Source organism: Xiphias gladius, chromosome 24 (assembly GCF_016859285.1).
Source record: "Xiphias gladius isolate SHS-SW01 ecotype Sanya breed wild chromosome 24, ASM1685928v1, whole genome shotgun sequence".
NCBI classification, from domain to species: domain Eukaryota; kingdom Metazoa; phylum Chordata; class Actinopteri; order Istiophoriformes; family Xiphiidae; genus Xiphias; species Xiphias gladius.
In genome coordinates, this window is record NC_053423.1 from 12,445,727 (window position 1) to 12,464,040 (window position 18,314).

Here is an 18,314-nt window from a genome sequence, read left to right on the forward strand (position 1 = left end):
CACGATAATATCACAATGTTGACTGATGCTTCCATACCATTTTGTCAAATGTGGTATATATAACACTGGCGATGGCCTTGAAGTATCTTTCTGTCACATGATTACTGCTTAACTGACATCTTACTGCAGATGTGGCATGGAGGCGGATGACTCTACAGCTGATAAACTTTGGTTGATAGTTTGATTCAACAAAACCTTTTTCTATTATTAATTAATTAGAGTTCATTTTTTTGATGTTTTCATAATTTTTCCGTGTTCTTTAACATTTTACCATCAAATCTACTAACAATAGTAGCGGTAGATTGAATTCAGAAAGAATATATAAGTTCGAATTCAGAAAAATGCATTACAGGAAACAAAGGGCAGTAAAACAGTGTTATGATGTTGCATAAAAATAAAATAAAAGATATAAGAAGTGGTCTTTTCACACTGGTTGTTGTAGAGCACATTTAAAATGAAGGTGTAAACCTGATTTCAAAGTCTCGAGATGCCAGATTTCGACCTGTTTCGACAAAGCCTGGTAGCATGCACTAGGAACTAGACATTTTTAGGCCTGCAAAGTTTCAAATGCTTTAAGGTCAGGTCACCTTGCTGCTTGAGAGTTGGCTGAGGTGCGGTTTGAGGTCCTCTCCAATCACTGCATGAATGGCCACCAAGCAGAACACACAGGCTTTCCTCACACTGCTCTCAGAGTTGTCATAACCCTGCTCAACCAGATAAAATAGGTTACAAACCTGCAGAGCCCTTTGTTCAGAACAAAGGAGTCAGAAAGTAGAAAAAAGTGTTTGTACATGAATGTGTGGGTTGTGTGAGGGTAGGAGTTGCATTAGTTTCACAAATTTTATGAAAGAAATAACAAATACACCATGTATGGCCGAGCTTTACAGAAAGGATAGAAGAGACGTTGTTTAACACTGACATGAACAAAACTGGACTGGTGATTTTCAGCACCAAAACTAACAGTTATGTTAGTTAGTGTGTGTGTGTGTGTGTGTGTGTGTGTGTGTGTGTGTGTGTGTGTGTGTGTGTTACCTGTATGAGTCCTGGCACTATCTCAGGCAGCATGCTGATCAGGCCCTCTCTGGGAATCCGCTCCACCACTTTGGTCTGCATCTTGATGGCAGCCAGGTTGATTGGGTAGTCAGCTGACTGGATGATGGGACACAACACCTTGATACACTGGTCTGGACTGATGGATAACGCCAACATGGCTGCCGTCTCCTCTGCTGCTCTTACCACCTGTAGAAATACAGTCAAACATTATATTGATGCCATTCAAGAATGAAATGGGTTGAGATCACATTGATGGAAATTTATTCAGTTGAAATGGGTGAATATAACCATTTCATTCTCATGGAGAAGATGAAAACAAGAATTGGTTATTTTGATCCATCTATAAACTTAAAAAAAAAATCTTTTGTACCATCTCTTCATGCTCTCTTCATGCACACTTAAAAACTGCTTTTACGTGAGCTGATTTGTGTATGTGAGTAAATATACCTCCTTGTGAGGGTCTTTGTGAGCCTCCAGGGCCTTCATGATGGTGAGCTCTGCATAGTTCTTGAACCTCCAGGGCTGCTTGCTGAGAATCTCCCTCAGAACCCGCAGAGCCAGTGTTCGGATCACATGCTGGGAGAATTAGAAAGATTCAAGTTTAAAACAAAGGGGATTTCGCTTGGCCTATTTGCACAGTGTTATCATTACAGACTCTAGTGAGCGTGGCTACCTCTCTGTCGCCCATCGTCTCGAGCAGGAGCAGCAGTATGGTCTTGAAATGTTCATCCCACACCTGCAGGGTGTTTTCACGAATCAGCTTCAACAGTTCACATAGTGCTCCCTTCCTCTCCTCTATGCGCTCGTTGTGATTGGACAACTCCTTCAGCAGCTCGGAAACCAGCTCCGACTGGTCCAGGCTGCTATCTGTTAAGAGACAATAAAAAAAATAAAAAACATGGTATTTTGTTCATATTATATTTTTGTGTTGTACAGTGACTGTGTTTTTGTCTGTCAGAATGTGTTTGTGTACCATCAGTGAGATGCTCCGAGTCGTCCAGGCTAGTGTCTTTACGGCCGTGCTTAAAGGGAGAGTCGGAAAAGTGCTCACGGGCCCCTCGGGGGCTGGAAGAGAGCAGGGGGGTGTTGAGGAGGGAAGTCTTGTTGTCCAGAGCCATGCGACCGCCGTCCATCAAGTCCAACACTCTGCTGTCTATCCCACTGCCACCCTGCAAGACATAAAATCTGATGTTAGGGAGGCTTGGTATTTAAGGTCACTTTCACACCTGTAGTTTGGTTTGGTTTAGTTTGGTTATGAAAATTCTCATTATTTATCTGGCACAAATAATGACAAACAAGTACCAACAGGACAAAAGAGGCACCTTGTTCTGTAATATGGAGTCTTTTCTTATGTGAACTGAGGGTCTAAGGACAGAAGGTGTCGTATGTTGTACAGTGTGTAAAGCATTCTGAGATGAATATGTAGTTTGTGATTTCAGGCCATATAAATAAAAATGACTGAAATTACGTTATTAATATTGCTGTGTGAAGTTTCTACGTTTAAGGCTTTTTCACTGCCTCGTGTAGCAGGAAAAATCACAGCGCTCTGTATATATGCAGAGATATATATATCTGTATTTTAGGATATTGCTTCCTTGACAGCTCATGACCAGCAGATGGATTTAATAGTAGTTCAGTATTATTATACTATTACATAATCCTTTAGTTGTTCTGTTTTTACTTCCAAAAACTAAAAACCTGACTTCACTTGGAACAGGTTAGGTGTGGAAGCATCCCAAATTGCTTGTCACTATTCTGTTTTCAGCGGGTACAGAAGTTGGACAAAGGATCAAAAGGAATCTTTTAATCTATTAAATCTTTCAGATTAATTAATCTGGATCACTTTAGATGATCCAGATGGTCATGAAAATATGGGTGAGGTTTTCTTTCCTGACAGCAAGTTGTTATCCTGCTGTGATTGAAAACAAGCCAGTGTTGGGACTTGCGAAAGGAGAAGAGCAGGGTGAGGAGGCTTAAGGAGCTCTTGTTTTCTGTGTATATTTACACTCAAACCACTAAATATCAATATCTGAGTGGTGGTTTGATGAGTCAGGTGCGCTGCGATTGGCAGACTGATGGCATGTGGTCTGGTTAGATTTCAGATGCATCTCATGGGGAAAATGTCAGCAGGTCACACCTCTGTACTTGAGTACACCATGTCCTTTAAAAGGACCAGGGTTGTTGGGAGGGACTGCAATAAGACCTGGAATGACGTCTGAAGTCATGAATTTGGACTGAACAAGCAGAGCATCTAGATAAGAGAAGGTTCTTGTTGATAAAATCCTCTTTAGTTTGATTTTCAGCAGCCAGGTTAATAACAAGCAATTAACATGATTTTATCAGTAGCTGCGGAGAATAAAGTTCACAGTCATCAGTCTCATAAACACTCTTTTTCTCAGTTCTCACACTACAAAGGGAGTGGTGGCACAGATCAGATGTCAAGGTCACATTCAGTAGATGTAGGTAGCCATGTTTGTGTGTCTTTGTTTTGGCTTTTGCAAGTCTTGGAAAATACACTGTAAAATAAGAGAAGGGCTCACTATCAAAACAAATTACCTTTTGGGTTCCAAATGAAATGTGTCCGCAGCATCGAGTTTAATAAAGCAAAACTTGACGTAGAATACTTTGTCAGATCAACACCTCTACTCTTTTTATTTGTCACATTGTTCTGCCAGCAGAACTTGTTTTGTGATGTTTCAGGAAAGAATTCCCAAAAGTTGGCCGGTTGGTAATATTTACACCTACTGCTCAATACTAATGTTGTTGCAAATTCTGGCTGCTATCCTTCACGCAATCATCTGTAAATGTTTCAAATTTTTTCTCATTCATGTAAGAAAATATCATATCATAGAAAATATTGCTTAAAACAAAACACATTATTAATATTAACAAAAACCTCCTTTCCTTCACAAGAGTATTTTAGTACAGCTCCAATAGTGCCATATCAGCCTTGATACACACTGAAGTACAAATCCATGCACACATCAACACATACAGCATCCCTCAGTGTGCTCTACTCACCTCCTCTCCTTCCCGCCGTTGCATTGGTTCATTCATGTCCTCTTGGCTGCGGACGCTGAAGTTCTGGATGGCCTCAGTGACACCTTTCAGCGAGCTGTAGATGTCCTCCGAGTTCATGTTTTCTGTGTCGTAGTCAAAAGCACTGCACATATAAAGGAAAGTGTTGGATTATAACATATAATGAAGGAACAAAATGATTGTACATAGTGGAAATTTGTTGACTGCCTCACCCATTCTCTTTTGCACAAGCGCAGATGTCTAAATATGCTAGAATGTGACCGCTTGCTGAAAACAAGTTACCAAGCTACAGGTTTTGTCTAACCGCCGGTTGCTGTGTGCTCTGAACAGACAAAAGGAAGTGTTGCTGAGTGCAGTTGATTGTGTATGTTTGTGCAAAGATATGTGCTTACTCCAAAGACCGGAGCGAGACAGTAGTTACAGAAGAAGAAAAATGAAGACGCTGAAACACACTGAGACAAACTGTGTCCAAGCATCTGTAGCGTTTCTTTTTACTAATTTGCACAGTGTCCTGTGCTTATGCTTATTTGTCAATGATTGTTAGATGCATTTCCCATTTTTATGGGAATTTTTTGGTGAGTGAAGTTGAATTAAGAGAAGTGTTTCTGTGTGTTACCTTGGTGAGGGGGTGTTCTGGGAGGTGTTGGTAGGGGAAGTGACCGGGCTGGACCAGCTGGCTGGAGATCGAGGGGTGTGGCGCGTCAGAGGGCTGCCCATTGGTGCCTGAGGAAGTGACAAAAAAAAAAAAAAAAGTTGACACATAGAAGTATGGCATTATTTTCACAGTATAATGATTAACAACCTTTTGCGTCTAAACTAGTGACGCAAATGAAACCCTTTGGTGAGAACTGCTTGAGTTGGTGAGTGTGTGCGTTTTACCTGTGCAGCATTTCCAGTGTTCTTCAGATGGTTTTGAAGCAGCTTGGTGGCTCCGTCTTGAAACGTTTTGGGCAGAGCTGCCAGCAGCATGGTGAACTCTGGAGTGTTGAGCTGGAACAGGGCGATTAGCACCGACTGGGCTGCCTGGTACAGACAAAATACATGCCTCTCATTTAGGAAGACTTGTGTGAACCAAAGAGGGCAGTGCTGCTTGCTAGTAACACGAGAATAAACTGTGGGAGTAATGTTTTAAGGTGGCTTTTGACTTGGGAAATGTACAATATCTTAATCTCAAATCTATGTCTTATATATATTTGTGTGTTTGTATATGTGTGTGTGTTTCGGTACCTTTCTGACGTCTGAGCTCTTCGGTTCAGTTGTCCAGGTGATGATGCGGGAGACGGCAAGTCGAGTCTCACTGGAGTTCACAAAGTCTGGAGCCTCCATCTGTAACGTCAGCGTCTCAATGTACTTCAGAATGGCCACCTTCACCTGCAATACAAACACACACACACACACACATTTAAACCATTACATAGCCTGGTCAATAACACAGAAACTGCATGGCCAACATTCACCTGCAAAGTAGTAATACACATACAGTAACAAAACTACAAGCACACACATGAAAAAGTGACCACCAACGATCTCTTGCAGGTCTGAAAATCAAATGATCTGATGAATCAGTGCGAGAAGATCAAACTGCATTCATGGTCATGCTTTTCAATGTAGAAAAACATGTAAATCAACATAAAAATGATGACAAATGACAAAGGAAGCAATAAATACAAACATTCACCGCAGGCCCCGAAACGCCACAACAACTGACTCCTGCCCTGATTTTCCTCTCTCTCTCTCTCTCCTTCTCCCTCTCTTTACATATGAACCTCAAGGACCAGAACCTCTTCCAAATCACTTAGCAGCATTGTGCGCGCCATATAATTGCTCCCCCCGGAGCGCACTGACCTGGGAGGACTGGCTCCAGGCTGCGACCTGCTCGTCTAGAGAGCAGGCATGGCGGCGAGCTCTGGGGGGGAACAATTTTACCCCGGACCCTCCCATGCCTCGCCCTCGCCCGCAACACGAGCTCCGTACAGGCTTCAGAGACAGAGAGGAGAGGCACCGCATCAATCAACGGAGTGAGACAGGGAAGCGAGGACAGGGGAGGGCGGGGGGAGACAAGAGAAGAAAAGGAAGAGGAGGATAGTGCAGAAAGTTTAAGAGGAGGAGAAAGAAAGTAGGCTTTGGCGGTATTGTAATTTCTAGCATTCTAAAAATCTGGCAATACACAATGCAATTGTTTAGTCCACATGATGGCAGCCAAGAGCTGCAATGCCTAGTATGGCAACATAAACTGATGGTTCATGAAGCTTCGTGCAACAGTTTATAGGCTGGAAAATGACAGCTACACCACTGAAATACTCAACATTGTATTAACATCCTTATAATTTCTACATTACACTTTTATCATGGTTGCCGGGAAAGTTTATGATTTTCTGGAAATTTAATTGAGACAATGTTTATACATATTTTAAGTAATCAGATGGGAATGTTGGTCTCTGGAGTCTATTGATTGCTTATCAGAATAATCCTGTCACTTAATCACGTTTACAAAAATCCTGTAAAGCTAGGACCGACATAAAGCAGTTGTCTTCATGATTTGCAGCATCACCCACAAACACGTTTCTACTGCCTGAGAGTATTTATTATCATATATTGCTCTGCCGTAGCCTGTGATGAGAGCTGAAAAAGTCATGCTATGAGCTAACAGAGACTTTAAACAATGAACAGCAACCACTTCTTTACTGCATGAAATTTCACCAAATTTTTTGAGTACAAAAAAACAAAAAAAACAACTGACAGCAATAATATATGGTAACAAAACACCTTCTCTTAAATGAAAGAGGGGTCAATACAAGTTTTGCCAGGTCAAATGAAAAACGACAATAATCTTGAGGAAAGGTACATTTGGGGTTGGAAAATTGTGAAATTGTGATGCTGATATCATACTTTCATTGCCCAAGCCTAGTTGCAAGGGAAAGTAGCAGACTGATAAGGAGTAGTGAAAGAAAGTAAGAAGAATAGGATTAAACATCAGGCAGGAAAGGGTGTGGGTAGGAGGCAGAGCGACAGAGAGATAAAAGGGAAAGAGGGTAGAGGAGTGAGGGATGAATTAGCCGAAATTGAGGGGAAGGGAATGTAGAGGGCTCGGAGAGGCAAGACGTTGGTCTAACAGAAGGGTTAGTGAGAGAGAGGGAGGACCAAAGTACAAGGATGGAAAAGGAGTTAGAGGAGAAGAGAGTGAAGGGAGCGTCCACACTGTAGCAGAGCAAAAAGCCAGTGGAGTGGCTAGATCAATCTCCATCCAATCACAGCCCAGGATTCAGGGTTTTGTGGGGTTTGGGAGGCAGGGCCAGCATGGGCAGGCATGAGGTCATATCAGTACAGCAGTTACCATGGTTACAACATCCCTTGATTTCCAGCCTAATGTCCATCCTTCCCATCAACCCCTTCCTTTAGTCAGACCTTCACACACTCAGCTTTCTATCTCATATAAACACTTACGTACACACGCACAGATTAAATTAACTTGTCATTTACCTTGAGGTTGGGCGTCTGTGTCTGGTCGACGGTAAACCTCATGAGAATAGTAAACTGGAGGTCATTAGGGAAAGACTCTCTGCAAGTGAAAACAGAAATCCCAGAAATCCACATTAAAGTTGTAGCGTGTATATGAATACACCTCACAGCAAAATAATCTTTACTGTTTGTCTTGACAGGTTCAGTTAAATTACTTTATCAATACAAAAGTCAGAGGTAAAACAATGATTTGTGTTAACATCCGCTCTCTTGCAAAAACTACCATTTATCTATGTGTAAAAATACAAGAGAGAGAAGGTAGCATTGATCCTGAGAAGCCTATCTATTTTTTCATATATATAGCACTGTGCAAAAACTTTAGGCAATTCAAAAGTTAAACCAAAACAAACAGCCAGAGTTTGTATCAAAGAACTATCTTCAGAGACAAGAAGAACAAGGAGTCCTGCGACAGGCCCCCCCAGAGCCCTGATCTCAACAACATGGAGTCAGTTTGAGATTACATGAAAAGACAGAAGACCGTGAGACAGCCTAAATTCACAGGAGAACTGTGGTAAGTTTTCCAAGATGGTCATCTCCAAGATGACCTTGAAAACCAGTGCACGTACTGATGAGAACTGGTGCTGTTTTAAAGGCAAAGGGTGGTTACACCAAATATTACATTTACTGCACTTTATGTGCAGAAACTAACAAATAAAAACTATTAATGCATTATATGTGAAAGTTACCTCACTTTACTTTTAGAATCTTTTGCACAGCACTGTATATGTAACAAATACTCTTTAAGTGCAAACTGGCTTTTCTCATCGTTCATACACATCTCTCAGTCTTCTTAAGCTGTGACCGAAAGCTCTGAAAAGCTAAAAAGTGGACCTTTGAGCTTTAAATTACTCTGTTACACATACTATCCCTAAAGATCAAGAATGAACCATCATGCTCAAATTTTCTTTTACTATACTGTATGTGTAAACTTATGTTACCAGTAGGTCGAATACTTAGTTAGGTCCATAAGTATTTGGATAGTGACACAATATTCGCAATTAACAAGCAGTCATACATGCCCATGCCATAATACTGCCTCCACCAAGTTTGACAGATGATGTGGTTTGCATTGGATCATGAGCCGTTCCTTTCCTTCTCCATACTCTTCTCTTCACATCATTCTGGTACAAGTCCATCTTGGTTTCATCTGTCCAAAGAATCTTGTTTCAGAACTGGGCACGTGTTTTTTAGATGTTTTCTGAACAAGTCTAATCTGGTCTTGCTGTTCTTTTGTGTTACCAGTGGTTTGCACCTTGTGGTAAACACTCTGTATTTACATTCATGAAGGCGTCTCTTGAGGCGTCTCTCTAGACTTTGACAACAATATGCCTACCTCCTCAAGAGTGTTCTTGACCTGGTTAGATGTTATGAAGGGTTTTTCTTCAACAAGGACAGAATCCTGCCATCATCAACTTTAGTTGTCTCCCATGTTCTTCCAAGCCTTTTGGTGTTGCTGAGCTCACCAGCGCATTCCTCCTTATTAAGAATGTACCAAACTGTTGATTTGGTTGCACCTAAAGTTTCTGCCATCTGTCTGATAGGTTTGTTTTGTGTTTTTGAACCTAATGATGACCTCCCTTCATTTGCATCGACATCTCTTTGGACAGCATATTGAGTTTTTGTGAACAGCTACCAATTGTAAATTCACACAACTCCAGAACTTTTATAATTTGTCATGAAATAACGAGGGAACAGGTCACATCTGGCCATGAAACTGATTGTCAGTCAATTGTCCAATTATTTTGAGCCTCTGAAAATGAGGGACTATGTGGCTGTAATCCCTGAATTTAGTGTACAAAGGCAAATTCACCAAAATTGTGTCACTGTCCAAATTCTTATGGACCTAACTGTATATGCCCTAATGTCATTCTGTAATTGAGTGTGACACCTACCGTGTGACATCCAGGGCTCTCTGAACTTTGGCCTGTACGGAGCCCAGCAGGTCAGCTCCCATCTTCTTCAGCAGCTGTGTGAGCAGGACGAACAACCAGTCCTGCAGGTCGTCCTTATGGACCTGGATGAAGTCTACCAGTGTCTCCAGGAACATACTGAACACCTTGAATCAAATGCCGGTGCACACAATTGGGATCACACACAGCAAAATAGTCACTCAACAATTCATATTTTTCATGCACACACATGCATGCATACAAGTACTCCTGCATTTACAGGATATAGATTATTCTGTTGAAGACGGATACTATGATAGCAGAATTAGTTCCCATTGTGAAGTTAGTGGTTATTCACTCATCATCACAGCAGCCCACCTTCATTCCCAATCACCAATAAGACGTAAATCACCCAAATTGATAAGAGTATTAATATTACAAGACAACAACAATAAGACAGTGAACAACTTAAAAGGATTTAGCATCGATCATCAATCAGGCTGTGTGTGTGTGTTGACCATCTCTATATGCCAGTGGTTGATTTCAGCAGGACAGTGTAGTTACAGGCAACATTGTGTGAGGTAGGTTAGTGAGTGTTATGTTGTTGGCTTGGTAACTGGTTACCCAATCAGATTAATTAAGCAGATTTTCATTCAAATACAGAGTTTAAGTACAATAACACTGACTGGCCAAACTTACTCTCTACAGAGAGTTCCACAGTGGGGTGGCATGGGGGAGAAAGAAACACATCTGTTAGCATCCTGACAAAGAATGTACTCAGCGTGTGAGTGTACATTCATAATCTTGACTTTCAAGACAAAACTTGAAAAAATATGTAAGTATCTTGAACCAGGTAAGAATCATAATGTGAAAAAGCTGAGCAGATGTTGTGTGCACACTAGTAGAAAAGAAATTAAATTAAAGTTGAGAAACATGGGAGATGAGAAAGAAGAAGTGGGAATGGTGTGGGACAAACAGATAAAGGCAGGAGAGACATTCATGGTGAGATGCAGTACCTTGAAGGAGGCTGAGCTTATACCGGATTCTGCCGTGCCGTACACCCTGCCGGAGTCTCGCTGAAATTCATCAAATCGTCAAACGTCAAACGAGGGGAAGGGGAGAAGCTCACACACCTTACGACATGTGTGAGGCGACGGGCACTCAAAACCGCCGAAAGGCAAGTGGCAGAGTTAGAGAGGGCGAACCGCAGCTGGTTAGTCAGAGAGAAGCGCTTGCAGCCCAAACATCTGTGCGTATGTGTGTACATGTGTGTGTGCTTTTGTGGCTACACGTGCCGTAAGTGTTTTGTCGCTTCAGACTGCAGGTAGGGGAGGGGAAAGACAGGGGAGTGGCAGTGAATGCAGTGAGCACAGCCAGCAGATTGGCTGCTGAACAGTGACAGCGCAATCCCACAGCACGGCGGAGAGTGTGAGGTCACACGCAAACTCAGGCGTGGCATGCGTGGCTCTGCATGCCTGTGTTTATGTGTGAGTGTGTATATATCCATGTGTGGTGAATACAGTTTAACCTGTTTATCCTAACTTTATCTCTAAACTTATTCATGTGACTATATTTAACATCTGTGACTGCTGAAATCTGTCTGTGTGTATTAACAAATGGATATAATATTATCGTTATTTTGGCAGAATCCGGTACACTGAGGGATGGTGGGATAAACAAAGTGTTTGAAGCCAAAGTAAAGTGAAAGTGGGTGAATAATGAATCTTTGTACCATGACTGTGTAAATGAGTGCAGTGTGTCTTTGTGTGAGTACTTGCTCTACATGCACTCATACCTTACTGTGAGGGTCTGCAAACATCCTGGTGAAGATTTCACACAGCCTCTTTAACTCCACCCGACTGCAGATCAAAAACAAAGTTAGATGAAAATCAACAATCAGCTTATACTGTGAAGATACATTTGCCTGTTCTGTGACTGACCTGAGGGTGCGTTGGTTCTTCAGTAGTGCCTGTAGGCCTAACAACCCCTCCTTCCTCTCAGACCAGTTGGCACTGGCGCAGCGATTCAGCACCTGAAGGAACCATAAATACAGACACATATACAAAGGCCTGTTGAGACTTCTATATACAGGCACAAGCAAAGTAATGCTATTACGAATTATTGAGTCTGATAGAGAAATGGCATGGCTTTTTCTGATTTAAGGAAAGGAAACAATTCAGCCAGTACATGTATGGAACTGAAGTGGAACTCAATATCAAAAACTGCATGAATCACACGGATCCAGTTCCTGCAGTAGTGGCACTCGTTTCTTCACTGCAAAGTTGTAGTGCTCAAAATCGACTGCAAACCAAGTTTCACTGACTTGTAACCAAACATGTATTTTTATAGCTTAATCACGGCCTACACCGAAGAACTTGAAGTCTAATCACTGCAGATACACGGCATATTTATCACCAAAATCCTTAGAATCTGTGCAAGGATGAACCATTGCATGAATACAAATTGGATATTTTTAACATGCAACAAACGTAACCTGTATATTATAGAATATGTACAACAAAATATGATCAGCAGTTTGACTGGCAGTATAGCATTTTCTGAAACCATAAAAGGCAAGAAAAAAAAACAGACAACAGTGGAAAAGCTGCCTGGATAAAAACTTGTTGCTTGGCCTAATGCCTGTCTGGTTCATTTGAGTTTTCTGCTATACTGCTGTTGCGTCTAACCTCAGCCACGTCCTCTGTCTGTCTCATGTAGGTCGGGATCGCTCCTCCATTTCTGGAGCTATAGGACCTTTCTGAACAGGCGCTGGACGCATCACTGTTAGCGTCGTCATCAGAGTACATGCCGTAGTTCTCATACCGCCGTCGTGCTGGCTTCTTCTATGGTTGGAAGGGAAAGAAATTAAACTGAAATTAAAAAAAGAGTCAAACACACAGACAACACACACACAACACACAGGTAAGAGGCAGGAGAGAAAGCTGACCTTGGACCGCATGTCTCCCAACAGCTGACAGCATTAAACAGAGGTAGATTCATAGGTTAGTTAACACAGACACACGCTCCAGGAGGTGTGAGCTGCACATGTTGACAGCTGACTGAAATGTGCACTTATTGTTATTGTGTGTTTTTTTATGTATAAGTGTTGGGTGGTGTATGTGATTTCATACCAGTGCATCTGCAAGAGCCTCTTCTACATCTGAGCCTGTGTTGAGGACCCTCATGGCACTGACTGAAGAAGAGAGACGACTGGACTGACTTATGCCAAAACCTGATCCTGAAGAGAAGAGAGAGACAGCCAGAAAGATAGAAAGGACAGACAGGTGGATAGCAGGTGACATGTTAAAAAACTTCAAAATAAAAGACTACAGTTTGCCAACTCTCTCCCCACTCATCAAGCAGGTCTCTCACTTGCCCTCTGAAAATCAACACCCAAGTACCTCACTCTCTTCATCATCCATTCTCTGACATTTACTCAACCCACACACGCTACATATCCCATGAGCCAACCCTGTAAGTTGATGTGATGACTTGTTAGGTTACATTGCAGGTGCCTCTGGGAGGAGAAAGTATGATCGACATAAAACGAAGGAGAACACATTTGTGTCCCCACAGAGAACGGGCAGAGCTAAATAAAGAACACAATGGGCACTGGTAAAACTGGCAGAATGGTTGTCAACTGGTAACGGAATGGGTGGAAGCATGCGATTCCACTGGAAAGTTTGACATCCTGGAGTAGAAAGTGGAATAAAAAAAACAAACAAAACAAACAAACAAACAAACAAACAAATACCCTGAGGCTGATGGATAAGAAAAGAAACAGGCTGACAAAATACAGGAGAAGATGCGTGGCACGAAAGAACAAAAAGAAAACGGAGCCAACAAAAATAAGGCGGAGTGGGTGGGTGAAGTACAGAGGTATAGTTGTACTCAGCCTTCACCTGCAGCCCCAAAAGCATCAGGTGTGTGGAGAGCTCCGGTGGAGCGAGAGTAGCTCCGCGCTGCTGAAACCACAATTAAAACGTACAGAGTTTAACATTCGCACACACACACGACAAACACATACAACCCTCACACTGATCATGAAGGGTGTGAGAGTAGAAAGAAAAGCTGAAAAACATGCAAACACATGCAAGTGACTGTTTTTTATTTTTCTAATCACCCCCAACTTTTTAAATTGTTTATTTTTTTAGGTTAAGTTTACTGAGAATACTGATTTAAATTAAAAGTCTACGTTTCATAGCTTTGAGCTAACCTTATGTAGAAAAGAAAGGTTTTTCTTCTGCTTTGATGTCTTACTCATCCTGATTTTACTACTCATCCCTCCTGGGTATTGGCCCACTACTACTACTCACCAAGTGGTGTGAAGGAGCGTACGGGGCTGGTGTCCCGGCTGCTCTCCCTGCTGGCCTCTCTGCTGCAGCCCTGACTCATACTGGGCCGAGGGATACGACTGCCCCGAGCTAACACCACCCAGGTTACAATGCCACACAGAGGAAAAGAGGAGGAGGGGGAACAGGGGAAAGAGAGAGCAGCGGAGGGAAGAAAAGTGGCAGTAAGAACACAAAAAAGACCACAAAAAGACAAAGAAGAGAGACAAACATGAGCAGTGACAAAGAAGAGAGAGGGAAAGATACATGGATAAAGACATAAATAAGACAATAGAGGTAAGAGTGACAGACTGACAGAAACAAGAGAGAAAATGAGCACAGGTCGACCAGCCCCTGGGGGAGCATCTCAACAGACTTTAGTCACTTATTTTCCTGATTTTCAAACAAGAACAAGACGTCACCTCAGAGGAATAAGATTAGGGCTGTAAGTAAGAATTATTTTCATAAACAATTATTCCGACAATTATTTGCGATCATTAGCTATCATCATCGATTAATTTATTGATATTATTTTGATGAATTGATTAGTCATTTAGTCTATAAAATGTCATAAAATAGTGAAAAAAGCCCATCACTATTTCTTAGAGTCCAGTGTGAAATCTTGACATTGCGTGTTTTGTCCGTTCAGAAAATTCTCACACTGGAAGTGACAGTTGTTTAATAAGTATCTTTAATTTCCTTCATTTGTCCAACTAACCGTCCAGGACATTTACTACCATAGTTTACCAGTGTGCTAGAAAAACAGCAAAAATTCATATTTGAGAAGCTAAAACCAGTGAACATTTGGCATTTTTTACTTAAAAAAAATGACAGAAAATTGCAGATTAACTTTCTGTTAATTGACTAATTTGTAATGAAGGATTCCCCATCCTCAAATTGTTTCAGCTCTAGATGAGATGCACCTGATAGGAGCATAAGACTGCTGTACTCACATTTAAATAAAACAAAAATTGTGATATTCACATACAGTCAGGCACACACAGAAAAGAAAAAGGAAGTGATCTGAGATGAATTTAGCATTTGAGTGGGTGGGCAAAGAGAGGATCTTTGTTTTCATCCAGTAGCATCACAATCAGCTTCACTGTTCATTGCTCTGTTCATAAGCTTCAGCAGCTAACCAGCCAATCAGGGTTAATCACAGCCTACCAAAGAACTACAAAGCCCTGATGAAGCTTCGCTGATCCTGCGAGAAGGTTCGCTCATCGGCCACTAGCAACAGATTAGTACAGAGAGAGGGGAGGTGTGTTCACAATGCATGGGCATCTGCTGATCATTGGCACCCATCACAATAACAACGCAGCCATGAGACAGGTTAGAGAGATGGGCTCTATGAGGCTGAGGCAGGGAGCTACTGCTTGATGGAGGGCTTTGGAAAGCAGGAGGGATTGTGAGATTTGTAGTGATGGATGGAGATAAAGAATGAGGAATGGAGGGATGACTTGCAGTTGAGGAAAGAAAGTGAGGATGAGAGTAGATAGATTGAGGTGGAGAGATGGATGGCAGGATGGTCTGGTCGAGGCCTTACCTCCTCTACTCGCTCCGTTGTAGATGGAACTAATGCTGGAAGGAGCTAGAGGACAGAAGCAAGGAGAAGGAAAAAGGGAGGACAAGGAGAGGAGCAGAGGAGCAAAAAGGTGGAAAGGGAACAGGAGGGAAAAAAAGAGTTGAGGATGACTGAATGTGGTTGTATGTGATGCTTTTAAGGAATCACTGAGTGTCTAGGGCAAACATTTGGACAAGTTATTGGTCAGCTGAGGTTATAAAAACAAGCTATCATATAACCTTTGAGCAGATGTTCTAAAACTGATGCAGCAAGACAAATACAAAAGCAACAAGTTTATTTCTTCAGTTGTAATGAATTAAATCAAAAAATTCCAAAGGGAGGGAATAAATAAAAAAATGTGTGCATGTTTAAGCTTCTCTTTATGAAACAGTTTAATTGTTTACTTACCAACAGACAGGCGGGTAGGGGAAGAGTCTCTGGAGCAGCCCTGGCTACGGGGGATGCGGCTGCGTCTGTGTCCGTCCCCGCTGGGCCCAGCCAGCACCCTGTGGGCCCCTGAGCTCATGGTGCTCAGGGCCGTACTTGTCAGCACACGACCGGGGGAGCCGCTCCGACTGCCAGCTTCAGAGAGATGCAGAGAGAGAAGAGGACAAAATACAAAGAAAGGGAGAAAGTAAAGTCAGAGCCATACTCAGGCAACAGGGGGCATATCAAAATGAACGCTATAAAGAAATTTAGCCAGTCCCTCCCCCGATATGAGGATCTCATTTAAAAAAAAAAATGGTGACTAGTTTTTTACAAGGGGTGATTGATAAGTTCATGGTCTAAGGTAAAAGAATATGAGTTATACAGCTCTCAGTAGCTGCATGTTCATTTCAACTCTTTGACTGATTACGTAGAAAGTTTGTTTTTTGGGTAATTGAAAATTGCAAGTCAGCACTGACACACATCGGCCTTCATGATGTCATCCAATACCTAGGTCTCAAGGGCCTATTACCAAAGGAGGTCCACAAGGATATGGTGGCAACACTAGGTCAGGATGCCCCTTCTTACACTATGGTGAAGAAGAGGGCAGCTCAGTTCAAACGTGGCACAGAGAGCCTGAAAGTTGACCCGTCACTATACAGAAGACCATTGATAAGATCCATGACATGATCCTGACATGATCCATATGATTCACAACCACTGGACCAAGTCTGTAAATGTAGGCGGGGACTATGTTGAAAAATAAATGTGCTAGGTTTTCTAAAATTGACTCCTTCCACCTTAGGCCACAAACTTATCAATCAACCCTCGTATACATACAACTGACAAACACAGTTGCTACTGTCCTTCACTTAGTGTCACAAGTTCCCAAGCACTTTTTGGTAACTGTTGTAACACACTGTATGTGCATTAAAAATAAACGGAACTTAACGGCAAACATAACAGTGTTTGATGTCATTGGAAAGAGGATTCTTGGGGCTGGGAGAGTTGAAAACCACAAAAAGAGGAGAGTCTATTTTACAAAGTAAAATTAGTTTAGATTTTAATTTGTTGAAACAAAATCTTTCATAAAAATAAATAACAAAATAAATAAATAAAGTCACATTTTAGCAACATGATGACAATTTTAGAGAAAGCTCTGTTGTCTTTTTGAAGATACAGGGAAATAATATACATTTTTTGTGCAAAATGAATATATAACACTTGGTAACGGAAGTCTCAATTTCTCCTCCCCATAACATCCTGTCTCCAAGTTCAAAGCCCACAGTGTGACTTCTTATACAACTATTCACTATCACCATCAACCTGAAGACAATGACCCGAGGGGATGCTGCTCTGCAGTGCTGAATATTAAGTGTGTGAACTGACTTTTGTAGAACAAGCTCCAGTGCTTGACACATGAAGCTGGACCTTAACTCATTCAACATGATTGAAAATTAACACGTAGAACAGACTCTCTTGCTCTCACTGACACACAAACACCAAAGCCACACACACTCAACACATGAACAGTATTTTTCTACGTGCTAGTGACTAGTGACAGAGCTAAATACATGTATCTAAATGACAAGAAAAAAGCTAACTAAGGATTGTTCTCGTATTTCGAGGGAATATTGTTCACTTTTGGTAACACTACTGATATAGAACAGATATATTGAATTTATAGGTTATATCATGTGAGGTATATTTGAAACTATCTGACCCCTGTTATCTCTCAGGGTAAGCTCTCTTTTCCTTTCTCCCCCTTACATTTACAGATTCATAAAGCCCATGTTGACATTTAAGGAACTACTTTTTAAGTTGCTACAAGATTATTTATCACTGTTAACATTACGAAACTCTCCAGTCTTAACATTTACACAATCTTTAGGTTAAGATGATGAACTAAGTAAAAGGAGCATACTAAACAAAAATAGAAAATGTATAGATTTGATTTGCAAAAATACATCTTCTGTTTGACTGAATCCCACTAGGGAAAGACGTGAGTCTTTTTTTTACTGGTAAAACATGTTTATTTTTGAGTGCCACCCATTGTTTCTAAATATTAGGGATCTCCTTTCATAGTGTATCTCCCTTTGCTGCTTGCACTCTGGAGAATATACTTCAGCTACATCCAGGCAAACATAAGTGTGCAGAAACACGAACCTCCAAAAGCAGTGTGTTTAGCATGATCATAGAACAGCCATGTTAACAGTCTGTGCCTACAAGTCCCAGCATGCCTCAGCCAGAGAGGGAGGAACTGAAGTGACCTTTCTAGGTGCACGTGAAGGAAGGGGGAGTCAGAGCAACAGAGGAAAGGCAATAAAGATTAAGAGAGTGGGTAAAAAGAAGTAGCGTTATAATCTTACCACCAACAGGGGTAGCAGACTGAGATCCTGAGCCATTAAGCCCATTGGTTGGGAGGAGGGGGAAAGCAGAGGCGAGGGGGAAGGAACAGCAGATTAAACCAGATGAATTATGGGTGTTAGCGCA

The 18,314-nt window shown here is 41.7% G+C and overlaps 1 protein-coding gene across 21 annotated transcripts in view; it reads right to left on the reverse strand.

Annotated features, from left to right (window-relative positions):
* Nucleotides 1-18,314, reverse strand: part of clasp2 (cytoplasmic linker associated protein 2) — a 60,109-nt gene that overhangs the window by 1,560 nt on the left and 40,235 nt on the right. For 4 of the 21 annotated variants that reach the window (XM_040122672.1, XM_040122671.1, XM_040122693.1 and 1 more), the window contains 23 exons: nt 18,191-18,217; nt 15,804-15,977; nt 15,378-15,422; nt 13,817-13,924; nt 13,403-13,465; nt 12,632-12,738; nt 12,448-12,471; nt 12,188-12,343; nt 11,441-11,532; nt 11,296-11,359; nt 10,517-10,576; nt 10,200-10,202; nt 9,504-9,667; nt 7,573-7,651; nt 5,320-5,463; nt 4,972-5,115; nt 4,709-4,815; nt 4,075-4,216; nt 2,027-2,222; nt 1,727-1,920; nt 1,501-1,629; nt 1,033-1,239; nt 588-704 (listed from right to left, as the gene is read on the reverse strand). In XM_040122672.1, coding sequence (XP_039978606.1) covers nt 588-704; nt 1,033-1,239; nt 1,501-1,629; nt 1,727-1,920; nt 2,027-2,222; nt 4,075-4,216; nt 4,709-4,815; nt 4,972-5,115; nt 5,320-5,463; nt 7,573-7,651; nt 9,504-9,667; nt 10,200-10,202; nt 10,517-10,576; nt 11,296-11,359; nt 11,441-11,532; nt 12,188-12,343; nt 12,448-12,471; nt 12,632-12,738; nt 13,403-13,465; nt 13,817-13,924; nt 15,378-15,422; nt 15,804-15,977; nt 18,191-18,217 — 2,546 coding nt within the window. The remainder of the gene's footprint in view (nt 1-587; nt 705-1,032; nt 1,240-1,500; nt 1,630-1,726; nt 1,921-2,026; nt 2,223-4,074; nt 4,217-4,708; nt 4,816-4,971; nt 5,116-5,319; nt 5,464-7,572; nt 7,652-9,503; nt 9,668-10,199; nt 10,203-10,516; nt 10,577-11,295; nt 11,360-11,440; nt 11,533-12,187; nt 12,344-12,447; nt 12,472-12,631; nt 12,739-13,402; nt 13,466-13,816; nt 13,925-15,377; nt 15,423-15,803; nt 15,978-18,190; nt 18,218-18,314) is intronic. The other 17 variants (XM_040122680.1, XM_040122676.1, XM_040122674.1 and 14 more) reach the window with 15 other exon arrangements.